The sequence below is a fragment of the Populus alba genome, chromosome 6 (genome assembly GCF_005239225.2).
Source record: "Populus alba chromosome 6, ASM523922v2, whole genome shotgun sequence".
Classification (NCBI taxonomy): Eukaryota; Viridiplantae; Streptophyta; class Magnoliopsida; order Malpighiales; family Salicaceae; genus Populus; species Populus alba.
In genome coordinates this window covers 20,720,559-20,742,513 of record NC_133289.1, presented here as the reverse complement: position 1 = coordinate 20,742,513, position 21,955 = coordinate 20,720,559, and the positions used below count along the sequence as shown (strand labels likewise).

Here is a 21,955-nt window from a genome sequence, read left to right as displayed (position 1 = left end):
AAAAATAAAAAATTATAAATCTATTTCTCAACCAATCAAATATTGAAGAAGAGTAAAATAAAAAAAAATAGAAAAATTAAAGGATCAAAGACTAAAAAAAAACATATCAGGCTTGATGGGTACACCTGTTAAACCTGTGAATCAGGTAACCTAAGTCAACACATCAAACCCGCAAATTGGGTAATGGACTTCATTGGAATCAATAACTTGTTTTTCTCTCTCTAAACTATTGTTTATTTAACTATATAATAACAAAAATATATGATCGTAAAATCGAGTATCAAACCAAAGCTGAGATTTTTTTCTAAGACTATGATAACCTCATAGAAAGTAAAACGAAACAAATTATAAAACTCAATTTTCAATCTGTCCAATATCAAAAGATAAAATAAAAAAAAATAATAAAGTTAAGCTAAACTTGCCAAATCCGTCATTAGGCCAATAGACTTTCTAAAAATTTTATAACATATTTTCTTTCTAAACTATTTTTTTAACTATATGATAAAAAGAAAAATAATCGATCAATAATCAAATTCAATTTAAAAAAATAAAAAAAAACCCGCGAAACCCATGAATTGGGGCAACAAAAGTTACCTCGCCAAACTCATAAGCCAGGTGATTTACTCCACAAAGTTTAATAATCTAGTTTTTTTTTTCAAAATCAATTTTTATTTAAATAATTTTTTAAAAATATACCATATAACGTTGTAGAGATTTTTTTAATACCATAATAATCATATAAAAATTAAAAAATAAATTATCAATTGAATTCCAAACACAAATTCAAACACAAATTATATAAGATTAAATTATAAAAAAAAAATCCAATAATCTAGGAAAACAAAGGGTAAAAAAAAAAAAAAAACTGTGAGGGAAACAGTATTCCCGAGGGCGTCATAATTTTTCTACTCCAACGTCCCTGTAAAAAGACAATAATAACCTGTGTCTCTGGGAGTGGCAGGATAACGCGTACACAAGCCCAAGAATGAACTTTCGGGTCCACATTCCCCACCCTTGGAAAAAGAAGAAAAGGAAAGGAAAGAGCAGAAAGGTCGTCTCCTGGAATTTTCATGTGACGGGGATGGTCCCGAGTCAATAGTCAAGGCAAACAAAGAGCATGGGGAATTGGATATGATCATCAGAATTTCGGCGAAAGTCACCTGCTGCCTTTTTCTTCAGTTCGATTAGCACATTTGAATTTGTTATTTTTCTTCGTGTTGAGTAATGGAGACCAAAAAATACATCAGATTGTCAACAACCACCAACCCACCACCTTCCCCCTCTCCATGTCAGCCAGCAAGAAGATATTCTTCTCTTGCATCATCAGATATTCCTCTCCATTATATAGCACAAACTAAATAACACCACAACTTTGAGATTAATAAAAGAAAGAACTTTATTTGGCTTGTTATCTTATTATCTGTACAACTTGATGAAAAAAGAAATAAATAGAAGATCAAAGAACGATGGGTCAATGAATGTTCCCTCACTAGCTAGAAATACTGATGGTAAGGTCACGAGGAGTGCCTTACTTGTCTAGGCCTCAAGCCCTCTTGAACATATTTTAAGGCCTAGAGCTCATCCGATCAAATTAAACCTCCAAAATTCAGAAAACATGATGAACGTGGACCATGGCATTTCACCATTTGGTGAAATCTCACAGCTCTTCAGCAAGCAGAAGCTAATTAACGGAAACCCTCGGGCTAGGAAGTCCCATGTATGCGAGCCTTGGCGAGACTCGAACCTTTGGGCTAGGCCGCGGTGAAGGGATTGGAACACAACTCCCTGCACCAGGATTGATCCTAGGCGACAAGTTGACTTGCTCAAGTGCCCGAGATTGTAATTCAGCTGGATAGTCCCTCACACATCCAATTCGGGGACCATATCCACTAGTCCACTTGCACGACAAACGCTTGCTCAGGTCAAATACTGGTGCTTGCAAGTTGGCTGCATTAGTCTCTGTACCGTCATGCTGAGTGTTGGCTGTCGTATTATCAATAGGCCCATCAACATCATTAGCTTTTGTGTCGGTAGATGTGATTGTAGTGAAGACGTCCTTAATCTCCACCTCTCTAGGCTTGTCATCAACAACTTTGAAGGAATCATAGTCATCATCTATTGAACATTTCTGCAAAGAAATGGTGAGAGTTATTAGTAAGCTACAAATGCACACTTAAACATGGTTGTCGTCATACCAAGGCAATTACTAGGAGGTCTTTTGAGCTTTAAGCTTTTAATTACCTTAACATTTGTTAAGTCCACGTTATGCTCCTCCAGAAAACTAATGAACTCTTTGAAATTGTCCTCGTTAGGGAGATAATGACCACTATAGGGCCATATAGCCTGAAGAACTCCATCTTGGGCTACTAATCTTCCAGCTGCTGTTGTAGCTGCTCCAGCTAGGAAACTCGAGTGCTGGAAAACGCCTTTATTCTTCTGCCCTACATACAAGGATCTTGATGTGCTTAACACGAAAATCCACTTCGTATCCTCCGTCGTGTTAATAAGAATTCCGGCTTGGCGGTACACAAGCTTGCCATCCTCTACAATCACCTCAAATGCTTCCCTTTCTTTCTGCAAGGACCAAGAACTCTTTGAGAACTTGAATAAATGCATGAAAACTAGAAACATGTGTATGCAGAAAAGGGGTTTAGGGGGCTGGGAATTTAGAATTGAATTGCACACTGGCAGAGTCATGAGACATTACTGGTCCAAGATATTGAATGCATTGGCGTTGAAGCTTGCTCCTTGGGCACTTCTCAAGGTTTACTTCTTTACCATCACCAATGTCCAACCTGCAATTCCATAACGACATTAAAACTGAAGGTTATAAAAGGACTAAATGAAGGTAGGCAATGCCTGTACAACTGCATATCATATTAAGATTTTGGTTTTGCACGAGTCTTAATTATTTACCAGTAGAAGAAAGGCTGTGTGCTCTTGCTGTCAGACCAAATATCATAATAGAAGTGTAAATTGTGTCCATAACGATGGCGTGGGTCGATCTGCAGAGCATAAGGGAGCATTTTATTAAGCAAGGTGATCGATTAGCTAGACCAAATGAATTCAAGTCCACATATAAAATGGTGGACTTACAGCTTCAAGCCAGTGTTGTAGGGCTAACTTTTGAGCCTTCTCATCCTTGGATAAACCCTTCCCAAGCTGCAAACACAGAGAATACATGTTATTTTATGAAACTTTTAATGAATCAACTCATTCATTTGTATGAAAGAAACCAGCAATTAAGTACCGTACCTTGGCAACCCTTGTCTTGGCCCTAGCCCACTTTGACATGGCAGTTTCATGTTTTTCAATGCTGAAGAATGATACGGAGCTCCTTTTCAAAGTAGCAAAATCCAAGGCCTTCCACCTACAACAATTGAAATAAAAAATGAATATGACAACAAATGATCACAAAGAACACAAAACAAATACGTTTGAGAGTCAAGAAGTTAAGGATATTGAAAGACATACCAGAGTTCCTCAACAACAACTGCACAATCTGCAAGGTTCCTCCTAGTCCTATAACTCTTGTAGACTTTTTGAACTTTGGTTGCAGCCGCATCAAGCTCACTAACAGGTCTTGGAGAAAAGAAGATCACAGGTGGTTCAGGGAGTGATATTGTAGGCTTTGTTAGGTGGACTATTTCATTAGGCGCTTTGAACTTTAGAGAATTCGAATTTTTGGATGAATCAGATGGTTTAGCCTTTGTTTCGTTGGAGTCCCAGTGGTCAAAGCTTAATGATCTCTCTATACTCATTTTCTCTGACCCATCAAACTTTCCAGTGGTTTCTGAGCCATCTGTCTTGAAGCTGTTTGTTCTTGGACCCATTTCTCCATCTCTCCTTCCAAAGCTCAGGGATCTTACAACAGTATTTTCAACAGTATCCTTTGAGCCAAAAAACTTGTGTCCCAGAATTGCAGACCATGCAGATAAGAGTATTGAAAAAGAAAGGCCCATTAAAGAACTAGCAAAATTGATGCGTGGTATCAGAATCTCCAAGCCTGTTCATCATGAAAGCAATCATAACCATATTAACAAGATAATCACATAAATAAAGTAAGAATCAGAAAAAGGTTTGATCTTTAATCATGAAAACAATCAAAGTTTTTAGCAATCAAGTCCACTGCAAGAACCCACCAACATGCACATAAAACTGTAAGAGAAGATAATAAATCAAGATGGCTCACCAACAGTGCCTGCAAAATAGTTATCTCTCTCTCTCAGTGCTTTCTTTGATCTTTGTTTGTGAGGTTCCAAAGAAGGGATAGCTACGCAAGCTAGCTTGGAGTAAAATATGCATCTGGCAGCTTAACTACCACCTCATATATATAGGACAGCTAGCAGTATCGAAAACGTAGAAGAACTATTCTAGTCAAAGTCAGGATTTCAAAAAAGTAAAGCAATTTCCTTTTGTGAAGCTGCTGCTACCGCTGCCTCCAAGCCCACGTATGGAATTTGGGGGGCCGTCCTAGTGCTAGGGACTTTCAAGGAAGTTATGGAGAAAGGTTAGGGAAGAACCGAAAAACAACTAGGCATGTTTTATATGTCTAATTGAGTTGAGTTTAACTATACATTTATTTAGTGGTTAACTTCTTATGGGTTTGCAATTCAAGAAGACTTAAAAAACACTATGATGGGTGGATAAAACATTGTAGTAGTAAATGTTGTAACTCTAGAATACAAGTTGTAGATTAAAATATAAAATAGTGAAATTATAACTTTGTCTTAAAAAATAATAAACCGTCTCGTTATTAAAAACGATATGTTATTTTATATGTTTTTAATATAGTAAGACGACTAAAATATTTTTAAAAGAAAAAATTATTAAGCTGGTACCTAGGGGCAGCATTAGAATCATCTTGGAGGCCTCTTTATTCTCTGGCAACAAGTGTGGCTAATGAAACTTTGGTCTGGCACCAAAAAACATTTTTTTTTTTTTATACTTCTTTTATTTTTTCTTCTCGATTTCCACAACTGGCCCTCTATTTTTTCATATCAGCCTTTCGAATTTTTTTTTCTTTATATTTGGTTTATATTCTTTTATTGCTATTTTTTTTATTTTAAATAATTTATAATATTGGATTTTTTATAATTTCATCCTCATTTAGTTTTTCATTTATCAAGTTTGATCCTTATTCTTTTAATTTTTTTTTATTTGAGATAATTTTAAAACTGAATTTATTTTTATGATTTCATCCTTATTTTTTTTCTATCAAATTTAATCCTTATTCTTTTAATTTTTATTTTTTTATTTAAAATCTTTTCAAGAGCGATATATTTTTTTTTTCGATTTCATCCTTCAACATTAAATTGATTAAGAATTGAGCTTATTGATTGAGCCCAGGTTTAGGATTTCACGAGTTGCAAGTTTTGGACATTAACCTAGGTATAGAAGATTTTCTCAGGTTCACTTGTTTTTTTAAAACTCATGTTTTTTCAGTTTCATCATTCAGTATTTATTTGACTGGAAATTGAGCTTCATAATTTCTTTTTTATTTTATTTCTACAGGGTTTTTTCACTAATTTTGAAAATGATCTGGGTCATTTTAGGTCTTTTTAATTTCCATACTTTGTTAAATTTAACCCTTTTTTTAAGAAACTTTGTTTTTGAATTGAATTAAATTAAATAATAAAATATATATATATATATATATATATATATATATTCATTCCATGATATTTTGATTGGTTTGTTTTATGGATCGTTGCTTTGATGGTGTGTGTGACCTCTTTCGATATTGTTGTGCAACTTTTTGCAATAATATTAGAACCATCTCGATAAACTTTTTTTGATGGCGGGGTAGTGTTCACAGAGGAGAGAAGATGAGTCTTCAATGGGCTTTTCGTCCTTCTCTTCCTGAGTATGATATTGACAAATTATTTTTCATAGTTAATTATTGCTAATTTTATTGTTCACTTTATTCACTATCAATATTTTTAATCATATTATTAAATTAACCAATCTTATTAAACTCATTCAAACAAATGACCCACGTCTCATGTCTTTTTTGTTTTTTTTTGTAATAAATTGGCATCACTCGATTACTTTTTTTTTATGTTAGCAAAATTTGACTTGGCCTCCAATATAGCGTGAGCCACAAATCTAATATACATGTTACTAATGCAATCAAATTATTGGATTGATTGAAGCTCATCTCAACTTTTTTTTTTTATTTCTCTTATTTAATTTATAATTTTGAATTTAAGAATAATCGTGAGATTTAGAATATAATTGGTCAAGCTATTAGAGGATTCAAAACCCGGCAGCAAAATATATTTTCTCATGAATACCTAACTCAAAACATAGATAATATATTTGAACCAGGGAGTTGAATTTTATTTCAAGGAATTTTCTACATTGCTCTGGCAGATTCTCAAAAACTGAGACAATTAACATCTTTATATATCAAGTAGGTTTTTTTTCCTTCAAAAATGATTCTAAATAATAAACGAGCCCTACAAATAGTTAATTACATTATAACTAACAACATACACTCCGACCACTTGATATATAACTTTCATGTGTGCACACATAATTTTGATTTTTTTTTCTTTATTTTTGGAAAAAGAAAAATTACTTTAAAACCTTTTATACACGGGAAAGCTAATTTGAAAACGACATGAAAGTTGATATTTTAGCATGAAAAGAAGAGCAAAATGATAGAGGTTATAGGGTGTCTTTTCACACGCTATACATAGATTGATAGATAGATAGGTGGATGTTGATAATTCAAAAGTAACTATATACTTTGGTAATCTCGTTTTGATTTGAAAAAATCAACTTCAACTCTTCAAAGTTATAGTCGTTTGTTGACTTTGCTTCCCTTTGCATTCTTATTGTGGAAAATTTCTATAAAAAAATGTGGTGACACGTAAGATATACTCAAGAAAACTATGTCCTTGCACTGCATACTTTTATTTTCTTATTTTCTATGGCAAGAACAAAGAACCAAGAAGAAAATGGAACGACACACTGTAATTAAACATCCCATTAATGGAGATGTTCACATCCTCCTTATAAGAGCATATCCAGAGTTATAAGAGCATCGCCCTATTTTAAAAAGAAGAATTAATAAAATAATATTTTGAATAGTATAAATAACATCATATATATTTCTAATAAAAAAATTATTTGGAAAGCCAATTCTATTATAATAGAATAAATAAATGTTTTATTTTTTTTAATGATTTTGATGTTATTTTTTTTCCACATGGCTAGATTTAATTGGTATTAATTTTAGCTCTTTTAAGAGATATGTAAAAAAAATATTTACGGGTAAAAAAATACATTTTAGTATTTCATTTGATTTTTTTTAGAATATAAAAATAAATAAAAATATTACTTTTTTATTTTTAACTATTCATGTAGCACCTCCATTAAAGATATTACATGGGGACGACAGCACTCACTGTCTTTCTGCCCACTTGCCTTGATATATAGATATATCCCTGTCAACTGTCAACTAATATATATATATATATATATATATATATATATATATATATATATATATATCTATTATTTGACAGTTGACAGGGATACATCGAGATCATCATCGTCTCCCTTCATTCATTATATATATTGTTCAAAATCTCAAATACGTATAATAGGGATCTGTTAAATTAATATATAAAAATAATTTATTTTTTCAAATGAAATTACTTTACAGACACAAATCGTATTTAACTCTAGATTGATTTAACTTATTTAGAAATATGTTGGGGTTGTTTTTCATTTAGAAATATATTAAAATAATATTTTTATTTTTATTTTTTAAAAATTAATTTTAATATTAATGCATCAAAATAATCTAAAAACAATAAAAAATATTAATTTGAAACAAATAAAAAATTAAAAAAATTAAATTGTTTTAAAAACAATCTTCAAACATCAAAACAAACAAGGTTGGGGAAATACTGCACGCTGTCGAGGCGTTTTCTCCACCTTTAGTTCACAGACAATATCGGACTGCTCTGAGTAATTAATCGTGTGGAAAATCAAACAAGTCCTGTTCTAAACTATGGTTAAGGAAGAAGACAATGCTTCTTGTTCTCTTGAACATATATATTGTTTCTGTGTGCGCAAAACGTAATTAATAGTGGTTAATAATGGAAATTAATAAAAAACAAAGTATTTGGCAAGTCAACGAACCAGCTGCTTGCTTCTGTATTGTTTATTATCCATGAGTGACAGCAACGGGACGAAGGTCATCCATTAATGGCCCGTCTAACAGGGCGGAAAGATCAAACAGTTCATGGACAAGACGTCGATCCAAAACCTTATCATTTACGCTCACTTTGATTCAATAAGAACCCTACCATACGTACAGTTAGTTGGATTGATCAATATACAGAGGACCATTTTGAATTGACTGCTACACAGCTCCTCCTCCTGTAAGAGGAAGCACTTCCACATCATCGTGCTGTCAAAACACGATAAAATCTCACGCGGTGGACTTGTTGTTTTCCTTTGGAAAAAACACAGGCGGGCAGGCAACTTTCATCTGACAATCAAGGAAGGTGGCTCGTAAGACAAACGGAGATGGAAAATTCTAAATTATAATTATGGAAAAAACCCCGAAAGAGTTATGTGATTTACACTGTGCCCTAGCACACTGTATTTACTTTCTTGCCATTCCCTGCAAAGACCAGTTGCCTAGATAACGGGCTAGGCACGCACTTTCTAGAGGACCCAATTATCATTAGCAAATTGATGGGGATGACTGATTTTTGTTTTTTTTGTTTTATATAGTAAAATCATTGTGTTATCCTTGGATTTTGAAGATGTTCTTGCCATTCTCTGTTTTTTTTTTTTATTTTTTATTTTTAATGAGATAATAATGATCTCATTATCCTGACCATTAATATTAAAAATTAATCTTGTTTAAGTTTTTTTTTAAATCCTTTTTTTAAATTTAATTATTTTTAATTTTATCATTAAATATTAAATTATTAAGTCACGAGCTTTGTGATTTGTTTTTACTTTTTTTTTTAGAGTTATCCTTACCTCATATCTCGAGTCACATGTTAATTACATTAACTTGAGTTTAAAATTTTTTGTTCAAGAAATTTTTTTTTTTTTAAAAATTTTATTATCTAGTATTAAATTATTAGTCCTTAAACTTTGTAATTTCTCTCTCTTTTCCTTATACAACAGAGTTATTCCTAGTACAACGTCCAGTTAACATATGCAGTCTCAAGTTTTTCTCTCTTTTTTTATACAAAGTAATTTCTAATATGACTTAGTCAAGTTAATATGTGCTGGCTCTAGTGTTTTTTATTGACTTAACTTTGGTTTTTTTTTTTCCAGGTCTTTATTTAATACATAATTTTTTAATCTTTTTACTTTTATTCTTCACATTATTATTTGACCTGAAATTTTGTGAAATTCTTGCTTTCATTTTTAAAGGATTACCCTTATTTCACATCTTGGATTGTACCCTAGACTTGCTCTTATCATTATCCAAACATCTTTTTTATATATAAAAAATTAAACTGTGCCGACAACGTCTGACGAGCCACCGGTCAGTCTTTATTCCATGACGAAAGAAATGTCATTCAACGGGAACCATTTCTATGAAAATGGCCAATGTTCATGGGCCACCATAGCCAGTGGTTGTACGGACACGTGACAACCTGCCAAACAAGACCAAGAACAGCTACTCTAATAATTCTCTGTGGCTCACTTTAATATTGCCAGCAACATAAAACGAGCACTTTTTATAAAGACTTAAAGACAGCAGTGTCCCTAATTTTGATTCGAGTCCAAACTGGGCTCAACAATCATCTTGAAAATCAAATGCACCACGCATAGAGAACCTTATACCTGTTCATCAAATATCCAAACTTATCTTAAAGTCTCACAACAATGGAAAATTACTAGCTGAGCACTGTATAGTTGTAATGGAAACTTAGTCAGCTGGAGATTTATCCAGGAGATATCGATTGAGATTTCTGTCGAGGTGGAATCCGAAGCCAAACCTTCATCGTGTCATATGCAGCGAAGCCAATTGCCACAGAAGGAACGATCTGGCAATAGGCAGTGAAACGGTGTTATTAACTACAAACTCACTGATTCCAGAGTAAAGGGCACTCACAGGATAATGAAAAACAAAATCTTAGTGAACATTTTGAAATCATGGAACCACTCGGATTGGTTTCAAAACACTTCCCACACCATGCATGCATATCAATAGTGGGGCTAAATAATGCAATGTACGAGGCCTCTATAAAGCATTCATGAACGTAGTAATAGCAAAGGCCATTTGCATGATGAAAATACTTTTACACTTTCTGCTTTTTTTCTTTTTACTGACTAGGTGGTCAAATTTCTGATGATACTTGGTCCAGCATTTCCACAATGATCTACAAAGTCATGCGACCATAAAGAGGTTGGTGTGGCAGGCTTTCAAGAACAAACGTGGTTTTGAACAGGAAAATTTCATTTAGTCAGAAAAGGGGAAAAAAGTTTCCAGATATCAGCAGTGCATTAGGTTTTGTGATTTGCCAGGCTTTTAGGAAAACATCAAGGAAAAGAATTATCAGATTGATCCTTTAAAAAAAAAAAAGGAATGAAGAAAAGAGGAAAAACTTCCTCCTCCAGGAGAAAAATCAAAATTCTTTCATTTTCTCTAATGAATCATAATACCCAATAAAATTTTAACCATAGATTTGCATTTCACTTTCCACAATGCATTGCAAGAAGACAGAAGATCATATTCTTGTAGTTCCTTGGCAGATCAAAATTTCACAAACCATCTATGTAAATAAACAAACTACCAATAGCATGCCTATAATAACTAAAGAGTAAGTGGTGAGCTTTAGGCAATACATGAAAGCCAATTAAAAATCAAAGCAGTCAGCACAACACGTAAATTGAAATCAATATCCAAAGCATCTATGTAAGAGTCTTCAGGTATAAAACATGATAAAAACACTTGGCAATTTATTTCACTCCTAATATCCAATATCACATGCATCCCAAATAAGGGATCACAAACAAAATTGCCTCTTCCATTCCAAATTATATTAAAATGGTTGTCACTTGAAATCACCTAAAAACAATTTTCTTCCCATTTAATAAAAAAAACTCAACAACCAAGAAGAACACGATAATTAAATACTATCTTATTTAAATGTGAAAGGAAGTTCATGTGCAATGGAAGTACATATTTGATTGTCGGAGAAAATGCATGGATAACAAGAGTCTAATATCAGTTGTAATATTCCATGAATTAAAAGCATTACCTTGATATAATTAATGCTCAGCCCAGCAAATAACTGTTTCCATCCTTGATTGCGGACTATAGTAGAAAGCCCTTCAAATGTGTTCCTGTATCTTGCATTACCTTGACTAAAAGGTTGTAAATTCTCAACCTGTAAAATACATTCCAGTAATACTTTAAAACCTGACATCCCAAAATTCTTGTTTAAGTTTCAAACTGTGCATGCTGACACTAAAAATCTCAACTAAAAAGCTGCCATTTTATTTTATAAATTTGAAACAGGTTACACCAAGTTTAGCCATGCTTTTCCTCCCAACTTTGAACAGTGAAGAGGCATATGATGATCAAATGGTCAAGCACATGGTCAATTCACTAATATAAATTCAGGAACCAGAAAATCTATCATCTAGGACTCATTCCAGAAGCAGCAATCACTCATACCAGAGTTCATATAAACTGGGTTACAGCAAGTGCCCTATAGACTAAAGTTCACTCCCTGTATAGCTGTACTATGATAATTTTCTACATCCTACAGTAATAGTCATGTCTAGAATAGCCAGCTAAATGAGGATTGCACAAGTTTTGTGATATACCTGCATCTGTCTTCTAACAACATCTAATGGGTATGTAATTGTCTGCCCAAATAACCCTGCAATAGCTCCACATGAAAGACGCATCACAATGGACTGGTGCTCTTCAGGGACATGTCTCTTAAGTTCCTCATAAACATAGAACTTCAAACCCGCATAAGGGAGGATTCCAGTAAGGGTTGGACCTGCTCAAATAAAGAAACTTCATCATTGTGGCCAGCTGAACAGGGCAAGTATCATGTGTGTGTGTGTGAAGTAGAAGTTAAATCATAGTAAAGCTTATAAACTATTCCAAGCATTGTTGTCAAAATTACATGTCAACATATAGGATTCTATGGTTCATGATATGCTGGACATTTTAACTAGCCAAGAAAAAGCAGCTGGGTGGAATCAACAGTGGCATGCAAGTCACACTGTTAAAATCAATGAAAAGTGATCTCCTAGTGGTTTTAATGTTTCTATGTTACAACTGTTCTGGACTTGTCTTCAAGGTGTCTGACTGCGATGCTTTTGAGCTCATGTTTGTGGGCCTAGTGGGAACGCTGAAAGAGGCATACTGGCAAAGCTGAATTGAGTTATAACTAGTGATAGTTTTGGGTTTTGACCAGAAATATTCAATAATCCAATTTTGGTTTTGTGGAAAGACGCAAGTGGCTGGTGGGATTTAGGAAAAATCTTATTTTTGTATCCAATGATGAAATTATCCGAGTTTGAATTCATCATAAATGGCGAGTTTTGTAAGCAAGGATAATGGTGATGGAGCAGCTTCTTCAACAAAAAAGAAGAGATAAAATAGCGTTGTATAGAGGTGACTTTTGAAACTAATTGCCAGTTTAGGAAAAGATTTTAGCAGTTGCAATTACCAAAGATCACATCATTTACTTATTTTGAGAATGGTAATTGCAATATCATTTCTCTTTTGCATGCAATGCACTTTCTATGTCTCCCTTATTTTTTAGAATTATCCATCTCCATTTTGTTTGTATCGTTCATTTTAACCATAAAAAACAAATTGAGATACTAATGATAAAAAAAGTTAAATCATATCATTGCTTAAAATAACTAAAAAAAGATAGATTAAATTAATCTATTGATCAAATATGGAGATTTGGTTGATTTGGAGAGATCAGTTAAACCTGTTCAAATTTAATTACAGTTTGAATTTAATTACCAATGACACCATTAGTGATTTAAATCCATCCAACTATAGTTGATAATGGACATGATAATGCTCCTATGTAAAGGTAGTATTTTTCAAATTTTTATGCTCAATAACATACTAAGAAACACAAGTACTGATCACCTTCAGACACCAATGCCTACACACCGCATCAGACAGCAAATCACCATAAAACAAGCATATACGCACCTATTCCTCGATACAATGCACGCATTCCCCCTTCCTTGTAGACACTTGTAAGTACATCTTTTATGCCGTTATAAGCAGGCTGAGCACATATACTTTTCATGCCACGCCTGAAACCCCCTCTTGTGTCCGCAACCTGCAGAACCATTAGAAAAAGGAAAGAAGATTACATCCTGAACCATCTACTTCTAGAAAACCAGGTAAATAGAACAGTTGAAGTGTTCAACAACATAAGACTACTTTGAGTTGAAATGTAATTTAGACAGTTTCCAAATAATGAAAATGAATTAAAACCAGGTTTCAGAAACAAATTACAACATGCTTTCATTGTTCACTACCCTTTAATATGAAATCCATGGGCTTCCATCAAACTCAAAAAAAAAAAAGCTTCAGTAACAATCTTGCGAACTAGTTACCTGATAAGCAAGCTTAGTACGAGCCAGGTCTAAAGGGTAAGTGCATAAAACAGCTGTTCCTCCAGCCACTGAACCAGCTAATAGATCTATCACAGGCCCTGTACCAAGGGCAGGGCAATTATTCAAGATCCAAACACGATATTGCTCATATGTCATGAAATGTAAGGCCGCATAAGGGACAATCCGAATAACACTGGCTCCATTCCCCCTGGAAGAAAGGATAAAGCATAACCATAAACTATGTTAAATTCATGACTGGTATAAATAAAAAGAAAATGAAGAAACAAACTACAACTTACTTATAAAAGCCAAGGATTCCCTCATGCTTTAATAGTTTCTTCAATGACTGAAACACTCCAAGAGATTGGAACCCTTCAGTTCTTGTCTACAAAAATAAGCAAGAAAGTTAAAAAAAAAAAATGCAAATTGATTGGAACATTTGAAAGCAAGTCAATAAGGAAAAAGAAACAACTGATCAGCGCAGGATGCAACAATAATGCAAAATCCCCATGCAGCGCCAGATTTGCATAGCAGAATCCTCTTTCAGGCTTACTCTAGGAACACAAGTTTTAGACAAAAACCCATTTTAATAAACTCGAGATCAAGAATCTTAAGTTCTTCCCGGAACCTGCTGGTTCAAATTTCAAAATTCTGTTCTTTAACTAATAGTTAAAAAAGCTAGTTTATGCAAAGGTACAGGGAAACTTGCATATTAGAAACAGTTCCTGAGTTCGATTTCAGCAGAGCCTAATAATGGCTAATCCAAACAAAATCTAACTACATGTAGCAGAAATAATCAGTCACATGAAATCCACAAAATCATATAAAAAGGAGAGGTCCTGCACCTGTAAGAGTATTTTAGTTCTTTCAAGTGGTGCGATGACAGTCTTAGCAAATGCTCCAGCAGTTCCACCAGCAATGAGCTCCTTCACATAAACGGGCACATCATCAAGCAAAGAAACGTCCCTGTGAGAAGATGAACCATCAACCAGCTCGGCGACATTAGAAGACAATGTGGACCCTTGCGAGGAGCTCATTTCCCAAAAATTCCAATTTCCAAACCAAAATTATACAATCACAACCTTTGAAAATTAGATGGATGATGGTTATAATAGTAATTATCCACTCTGAAGCTTGAAAAACTCCTTATCCCATCTATCTCTAGGGATACAAAAAGAAAAGACCTTTCGTTGAACAAGTAAATCCAAGGGCCTGAGAACACCCAGAAGCGAATTGGGAAAGTTCACAAGCCGATCCTCCTCTTCAAAAATAACAATATTCATCAACAAACACAAAGAAACTAGTCACACCAGACCAAGTAATCAAATCCCTTCAATCACGACAATTCTCCCATGGATCTATCACAAACCCACCAACAATCATTCCAAGATAACCACTTCTATCAAACACTACCAATCCAAAATAAAAAACCAGATCCAATAACCTCAGCCAAACCAGCAAGAACACAAATCCAATCAATCCCAGACCAAAAAATCCAAACCCTTGTCTCAAAATCAAAACTTTTCAATCAAACAGTACAGAATTCTCATAACCCTTTTATAATGCTAACCCAAATGACCAAATAAACAAAACCCAATTGAGATCAATCAAGATTAACGCAGTTTTTATACTTTTGTTTATTAATTGTTGGAGAAAACCTACCAGTAAATGATTCTTTCTTGGGTCACAGGAGAACAGGCTAGTTACTTTAACAAAACAGCATAAAAGTATCGATAACCCTGTTCTGTTCTGTTCACCTATGAAGGAAAGATTAAGGATGGAGGCAGGGAGGTTTCTCCAACGTTTTACTGTCCTGTATCTTTTTTTTTTGGCTTCTAAATAGGCGCTTTCAGGAAGGAAATTTAAAAGGGCGTATTTGTTTTTTTTTTTTTTTTTTTTTTTTATATATAACAAAAAAGAAACGTAGTTTAATAATAATAGGAGTGCTGTGTTTTCTTTGACTTTTGACTCTATTTACATTAGCTGTCTGGCTAATGGCTGGCATTGCGCTCTTCTCGTCACAAATACGGCAAATCCTTAAATATTTTTTAGATAATAACTAGTTTGATTTCATCAAAAGATAATCAAGAAGTTAGGATAAATATATATAATTTCATATTATTGAGTTATTCAATTTCTTTTAGAATATAAATAATTTAAACTCCATTAAAAAAATTCTAGCATAATTCTTTCTTTTCTTTTAAATGTATTTATTTCAATAAAAAACATATTTTTTTACATGGGTTCTTAATTTCAATAAAAAAACACTTGGGAGCCTCGGCCTTCCACACCAGAGTGAAAGATGCCGAGGCCTGCCCAGGTGGTGTCGCCATTCTTGGGTGCCAAGTCTTAAACATTGAGATAAGCTGGTGTATTGCCTGGACCATAGTTAGGTGATCCTTTCTTCTATCAAAATTTCATATTTCCTCAAAATAAGAACAAAAATCAACAGACATTCTGTAGATCTGTAATATTGAAAACAACATCTTTTTCTAAGAAAATACATCAAAATCCAACTTAAAATCACAGCCTATTCTTTCCAGCGGTTCATGAGATGCAGAGTCCTGATTCCCAGTTGATCTAAATGAATCATAGCCTATCTCTTGATTCCCAGTTGATCTAACTGAATCTTAAATGCAAAGAGTTTTTCTTTTCCCTTTAAAATGTTACTCAGAAACATAATAAATTGCAGAATCTGCAGCCTCGTCAACAAAAATTCCAGCAACCATCTGCAACTCCAGTTGACTGTTATCTTAGACTGCAAATCCACCATGAGAGATGATCAAAACTCTTAAGAAGTCCTAGTACAAGAAAACCTCCTTTCTGGGAAGCACCACTCACTGCGAGTTGAAAGCAATAATGACTCCCTTAACAAGAGAAAAGGAGGGCTATCTGATTCTGAGACGATCACTCCTCCCTGACACAAAACATCAAAAATTATAAGAAAATAATATATAGCCAGCCCCAACACAGTCTTGCAAGGTAAATGGCAACAGTCAACCTCAATGCTACCTTTTTGGCGTTCAAAAAAGAAGAAAATGGATGGAATGCTCATTGTTTTTCTCATCTTTTCTCTTTCCAAGTTATTTTATTCCATAAAATTATTAAAAAAATATTCAAAACTACTTAATAATAAAGCACAAGAAGTGGTCAGATGCTACCTTGGGATTTTTTTTTTCCTGAAGATCAGAACATATTTTACCCAAAAAAAGAAAGATACGAGGATGACATGTACTTTCGAGTTTCGTGGTCCAGCTGGTAATGATAATTTTGCAAGAATTTCTGCCACATCTTTCATTCTACTCATTCCATCTATATCTCAAGATTTTATAATATTAAAATCAAGATAAAAATCGAATTTCATATAACAAACAGTAATTAATTATTGAAACTTTGCTTAGCACCATGTTTCTCTCATCTTTCCATTTTTCATGTTGTTCCACAGTGATAGAATATCAAAACTGCAATGAGAGATACGGTAATTTTTTTACTTAAAATCCCATCATGTATGTAAATTTATTTTTTTTCTGCCGTGAAGTTTCGAATAAACTTGTAGCTGCTATAAATAAAAGACATAACACATTAAAGATTTTTTTTTAAAAAAAAATCTATGAAATTTAGATTATATAAATCTAAATTAATAATTATTGGACTGGACTCATGAATACATCAAATTTAGTGTCTGGATATGAGAGTAATAAAAAAAATTAATTTAAATATGCAAACAAATTGATTTAAGTACTTTTAGACAGGTCATAGAACAAAAACTAGATGTCAGAAGTGGGATTTGAACCCACGCCCTCTCTCGAAGACCAGAACTTGAGTCTGGCGCCTTAGACCACTCGGCCATCCTGACTTCTTACTATTGTTTCGATGTTAATTATACAAAACCATAATTCATTGTTTCAATGTCTACTATTCTCAAAATATCTAAACAATTATTAATGCATTATAAACCTTCTGGAATTGAGAGCATCACTTTGTTTGTGCAAGATTTTTAAGCTGAGGACAGTAAAAAAAAAAGAAATAGCACGATAATTTTAATGAACGAAAAGATTCGTTGAAATTAACCTCAAGTTTTCAGGGTTTTTTTTTTTTTTTTTTTTAAGAATAACAATGATAATTAATGTTTGTCTTTTTAGGAGAGGTTCTCAAAACTTTAAATAGGATACCAACTTTATCTCAATTAAAAAATAAAAATAAGAATTTGTGATTATAATGGAAGGAAATATAAAATTAAATTAAAAATAATAAGAAAAATTATAAAAACAGCTAAAACTAAGGTTTTAGGGTAAGATTTTCAAAATCTAAAGATATAAAAGTTAAAGTAATGATTTTATAGCTACTTGAAAGAAAATAATTTTTGAAAATTCTTGTAAAAATTTAAACGCGATTCAACAATTAGATAAAAAAATTATGATTTTTTTGAATTATTCAATATGTTTTATTAGTTTATAAATATATCTGTAAATTATCTGTGTAAATTATTTGGAGTAGTTTTTTTTATTTAATTAGGATAAATACACGCATAACTATCCAAAATCACCCAGTATCCCAGGCCAAACTAAATCAATTTTACTGCACACCATATATCCAACGGGGTTTCTTATGCAAAATCTTGAATTGCCAAGGAATGACAAAACTGAGATCTTCGGTCGATAGCAAGGAATGACAAATCATCATGAAGTTCTTAAAGAAACTGCTTTGAATACAGGTTGGATTTCGAGGCATTGGTTCAAACATTTCCACCCGATCATCAGGGAAACCACCGTAGAGGTGACTCCAGAATCTAGTCCTAATGCTTTCAGCACTACAATTACCTATGTTTACTTGGTCAATCCTGGCTGCAGTTTGAATTACCAAAGACAAAAGCCATGGCTGTTGAGATATCCAGTTTTCTAAATTTACGAGGTCACCTTGCAATTTGGTGGTAAATATGGAAGAACAACTCCACGCAAGTCTAGTGCTGATACCGTTGTAGAATCTTTTTTTCATTATTTTAAACCAAACTGAGGAATGGCAGCACCTCACGTAGCATTTTGACAGATTTTATTGCATTAACAGCTTACGATTGCCCAGAGCAAGATAATATTGGCACTGGTCTGTTGAATTTTATCGTCCTGAAAATATTTGGACGAAGAAACTGCATGCATTGATACTGATATAGAATTCATCTATTATTATGTCAGAATTGCTAATGTGTTAAAAGGACTATGATCCTGTCTTTATCAAATTTGAAATCATGACAATTTTAGCAGGAAGAAAACCATTTTTGCTGCTGATTTTCTCATTGAGTATCATAATAAATCCATGCACGTTTATTTTTTGAAGAAGAAGAACATAGAAAGAAAAGAGAAAAAGGTTTCCTACCCTTTGATAACACAAGTTAAGATGATCCATTAACATCAAGAGAATTCTTCACCCTCTTCTCTTGAGACCCCCCTTTCCCTGTCTTGAGAAGGAATTGCATTTAAATCAATTTGAGAATTCTGCCTAGAACACGAGGCCTTTTTGTGATATGTTGAGATTCTTTTTCCCTTGCCATCATAAATCACAGCTTCATCTTCATCTGGCACCTTGCACTTTTCCCCTAATATTATTGTCTTCATCCAAACTGAATCCTCATGCTTCGGTTTCCCTTTCTTCTTTTGATTCTTTTTGTCATCTCCGTCCTTCCTCGCCATTGACATGCTTCTTGGCAACTTCATGCTTATGGCTTTCATGCTCATGCTGCTTAGACTCCGGGTGGAGGCAGACTTTTTCATGCAGTTGCGTGCGGAGGTAGTCTCGGCTGTCAATTGCATAGCCGGTGGTAAAGGCAATTCTTTTATTTCCTGGGCATCATTCTCTTTTATATAGTGAGATTCTGCTGCACCGCCTGCTTGTGTATGTGGAGGCGCCGTTCTTGTCTCCATGGCTGCTGCTTGTGGCGGCGGCGATGGGGAGGCTAATGATGGTGAGGTGCTCACATCCGAATTCGACTCCCCTCTTTGTTGGGGTGATTCTGATGCTTTCGATCGTGATCTTCGAAACCGGGCACCGCAGAGACTTTTGATCATAGCCAATGCTCCAGCCATTGTTGCAAGGAACAAAGAAAATGAAAATGTTGGATTACGAACTCATTGACCATTGGCCAAAGAAATTTCATACAAAAACTAGTGCATAAACAATACAGGAAAAAAGGGTCAGGAGTTTTTCTTTGTTGATTTTAATTGTTTGAGATGGTGCTAAAGGAGGAGGAACTGCCTTTGATGTTCATAAAGAAAAAATGGAGAAAAAACGGCCACTTTTCTTGTTTTCTATAATTTCTGAGTATCCAAACAGAATGCTTGGAGTTAGGATTGAAGGAAGGGAAATAGAGGCGAGGAGGCAAAGATGCCAATATTTGACATCTGGGTACTGCTTCAATACAGATAAGCCCTTCATTGACGGTTAAGTTGGTTGCATTTGTGGAGAATCCTCATCGTTCATCTCTCTTCTTCTCTCTTCTTAGCTGTAAGCTAGCTACGCAAGGCAATGCAAAACTAACCTCCACAATATCTAGGAGGATCCTAGGAAAAATAGGTACATCGATACTGAGAGATTATCTTAACTAACCAATCTCCTGTTTGCCTCTTGTGCGGTGATTATAATTAGATTCATGGTCTAGCACAGTCCAGTTCCATGTTGGGCTTCACGTTTTGGAGGTTTCGAGTCTCGTGGCCCACTGAACAGGCCCACCCACGCACTTGGCCCGTTCTTTTTATACATTCCCTAAGTCTCACACTCTTGAGTCTTGCCCCTTGAAATAGATTCACCAGAAAATAATTTGATTTTTGGTTTTATTGGATATAGTTGGAATTCCATTTTTTTTAATCATAATTTTTTTATGATACTAGCAAACATTTTTTTTGTACAATATTTCATGATTATTTTTTTAGATTTTATTCGATTGTTTGATTAAATACCATTTGATCTTTTATTTTTTTTATGGGATTTTATAACGTTATTTCTTTTGTAGAAATAACGAGTATTTTTTGTGGCTCTCGACCATGATTTTGACTGACGATAAGAAAAAGACTCGCAATAAAAGAAATTTCTTGCTGCAACAAAAAAACATGCTGCTAATGGCCGCACATTTCTTTTTGCTACACAAAAAAAAAAAAAAAAATTGAATAAGCTAGTCACGATCTAAATCCCATCCCACCTTTTCTAGGATTTAAGCCTTAAACTTTTAGTAGAGTTCTCAATTCTGGACAGTTAGATTTACTGCTTTTCTTTCAACCTGGCTAAAAGTACTTGCAGCAAAGATTTTAAAATCCGGCCCGGTGTCGGCGAATCAATTTAGAATTGAAATTAAATTGAATTGAAAAAAAAAAAAATTTAGTGTCATCTGACAGGTTGACTTGATGATCCAGTTGGCCCGGTAAGAGCTGATTACAACTCGATGACTTTTTTTTTTACTAAAACAGCATTGTTTTGATTTTTTTTAAAAAAATAATAATTATGACCCAAGCGACTCAATCAAAATTCAAAATCTAAGCCTTGAACTGGCCGAGTTTAAAAACTATATCTAAAACAGCACTTGACCTCTAATTGATCCGATCCAATATAAAAACTTTGGAATTATTTTGAATTTGGATCATTTTAATTTTGAAAAAAAAAAACTAAATTTATAATTTTATTATTGTTGTTGTTGTGGAAAAAATAAAGTCAGATTGTCGTGTCGAAATTATGAGGCCCGGCCTCGGAGGAGGAGAGGAGGGAGGGCCGGAGGGGTCTGGTGGAGCTTCTTTATGCCATATTTCTATCATGATGAAGTGGAGAAAAGAGAAAGGGGTTTAATGCACAAATCTATCCCTGTCAAGAGGACCATTACACAAGAAGACAGCAATCCAGACATGAAAGAAAGCATTATTATTAAAAAAATAATATATATCATCAAAGGGACGGCTCTGTTTTGTCCACCCATTAACCTGCCCTTATTTTAATCCTTTTAAGACACAGCAAACACCTACTTACGTTACCTTTAAATTGAAAAAAAATTAAAATAAAAAAAAATCCCTCTTTGCTGATTCAAAAGAAAATTAGCCCGCAGACATGCCTTTTGCTTCGTAACATTAGAGCTACGAATATAGACAACACCATGTCTATAACGTTAGAGAAAAAAGAAAAAGGAAGTCTTGACTTTGTTGTCTAGGTAGTAGCAGGTTGTATTTGTTTATTGTACCCTGATAAAAAATATATATATAAAAAAAAAGAGAGATATACGAAGAAGTTTATTTTTTTAATATCATAATATCCTTGGTTATAAAGTCAGGACTCGCTTGGTGAGTTGATTCGAAACAATGCCGACTCAGAGTTTAAATTGAAC

General features: G+C 33.8%; 2 protein-coding genes and 1 non-coding gene across 3 annotated transcripts; all 3 read right to left on the bottom strand.

Annotated features, from left to right (window-relative positions):
• Nucleotides 1–1,378: 1,378 nt before the first annotated feature.
• On the bottom strand, nt 1,379–4,449 carry LOC118030770 (IQ domain-containing protein IQM1). The gene is made up of 8 exons (XM_035035024.2): nt 4,193–4,449; nt 3,475–4,006; nt 3,256–3,370; nt 3,097–3,162; nt 2,917–3,005; nt 2,708–2,795; nt 2,242–2,574; nt 1,379–2,128 (listed from the first exon to the last, which is right to left on the bottom strand). The coding sequence occupies exons 2-8, from the start codon at nt 3,960–3,962 to the stop codon at nt 1,682–1,684; spliced, it is 1,626 nt and encodes a 541-aa protein (XP_034890915.1). The 5' UTR covers nt 3,963–4,006; nt 4,193–4,449; the 3' UTR covers nt 1,379–1,681.
• Nucleotides 4,450–9,691: 5,242 nt separating this feature from the next.
• On the bottom strand, nt 9,692–15,478 carry LOC118030775 (mitochondrial carrier protein CoAc1). The gene is made up of 7 exons (XM_035035031.2): nt 14,448–15,478; nt 13,902–13,987; nt 13,603–13,810; nt 13,190–13,322; nt 11,824–12,005; nt 11,253–11,381; nt 9,692–10,034 (listed from the first exon to the last, which is right to left on the bottom strand). The coding sequence occupies exons 1-7, from the start codon at nt 14,637–14,639 to the stop codon at nt 9,933–9,935; spliced, it is 1,032 nt and encodes a 343-aa protein (XP_034890922.1). The 5' UTR covers nt 14,640–15,478; the 3' UTR covers nt 9,692–9,932.
• A 1,896-nt stretch (nt 15,479–17,374) lies between these two features.
• Nucleotides 17,375–17,458, bottom strand: TRNAL-CAA (transfer RNA leucine (anticodon CAA)). The gene has a single exon. It is a non-coding gene; the product is annotated as a tRNA-Leu (tRNA).
• Between the last annotated feature and the right edge of the window lie 4,497 nt (nt 17,459–21,955).

Coding starts and splice junctions, on each gene's coding strand:
- LOC118030770 (XM_035035024.2), bottom strand. CDS start 3,962: ATGGGCCTTTCTTTTTCAATACTCTTATCTGCATGGTCTGCAATTCTG. Junction 3,163..3,255: donor CCAAGACAAGGGTTGCCAAG/GTACGGTACTTA, acceptor CTGTGTTTGCAG/CTTGGGAAGGGTTTATCCAA. Junction 3,006..3,096: donor TACAACACTGGCTTGAAGCT/GTAAGTCCACCA, acceptor TATGCTCTGCAG/ATCGACCCACGCCATCGTTA.
- LOC118030775 (XM_035035031.2), bottom strand. CDS start 14,639: ATGAGCTCCTCGCAAGGGTCCACATTGTCTTCTAATGTCGCCGAGCTG. Junction 13,811..13,901: donor GGAATCCTTGGCTTTTATAA/GTAAGTTGTAGT, acceptor CCTTTCTTCCAG/GGGGAATGGAGCCAGTGTTA. Junction 12,006..13,189: donor TGCATTGTATCGAGGAATAG/GTGCGTATATGC, acceptor TTATTTGAGCAG/GTCCAACCCTTACTGGAATC.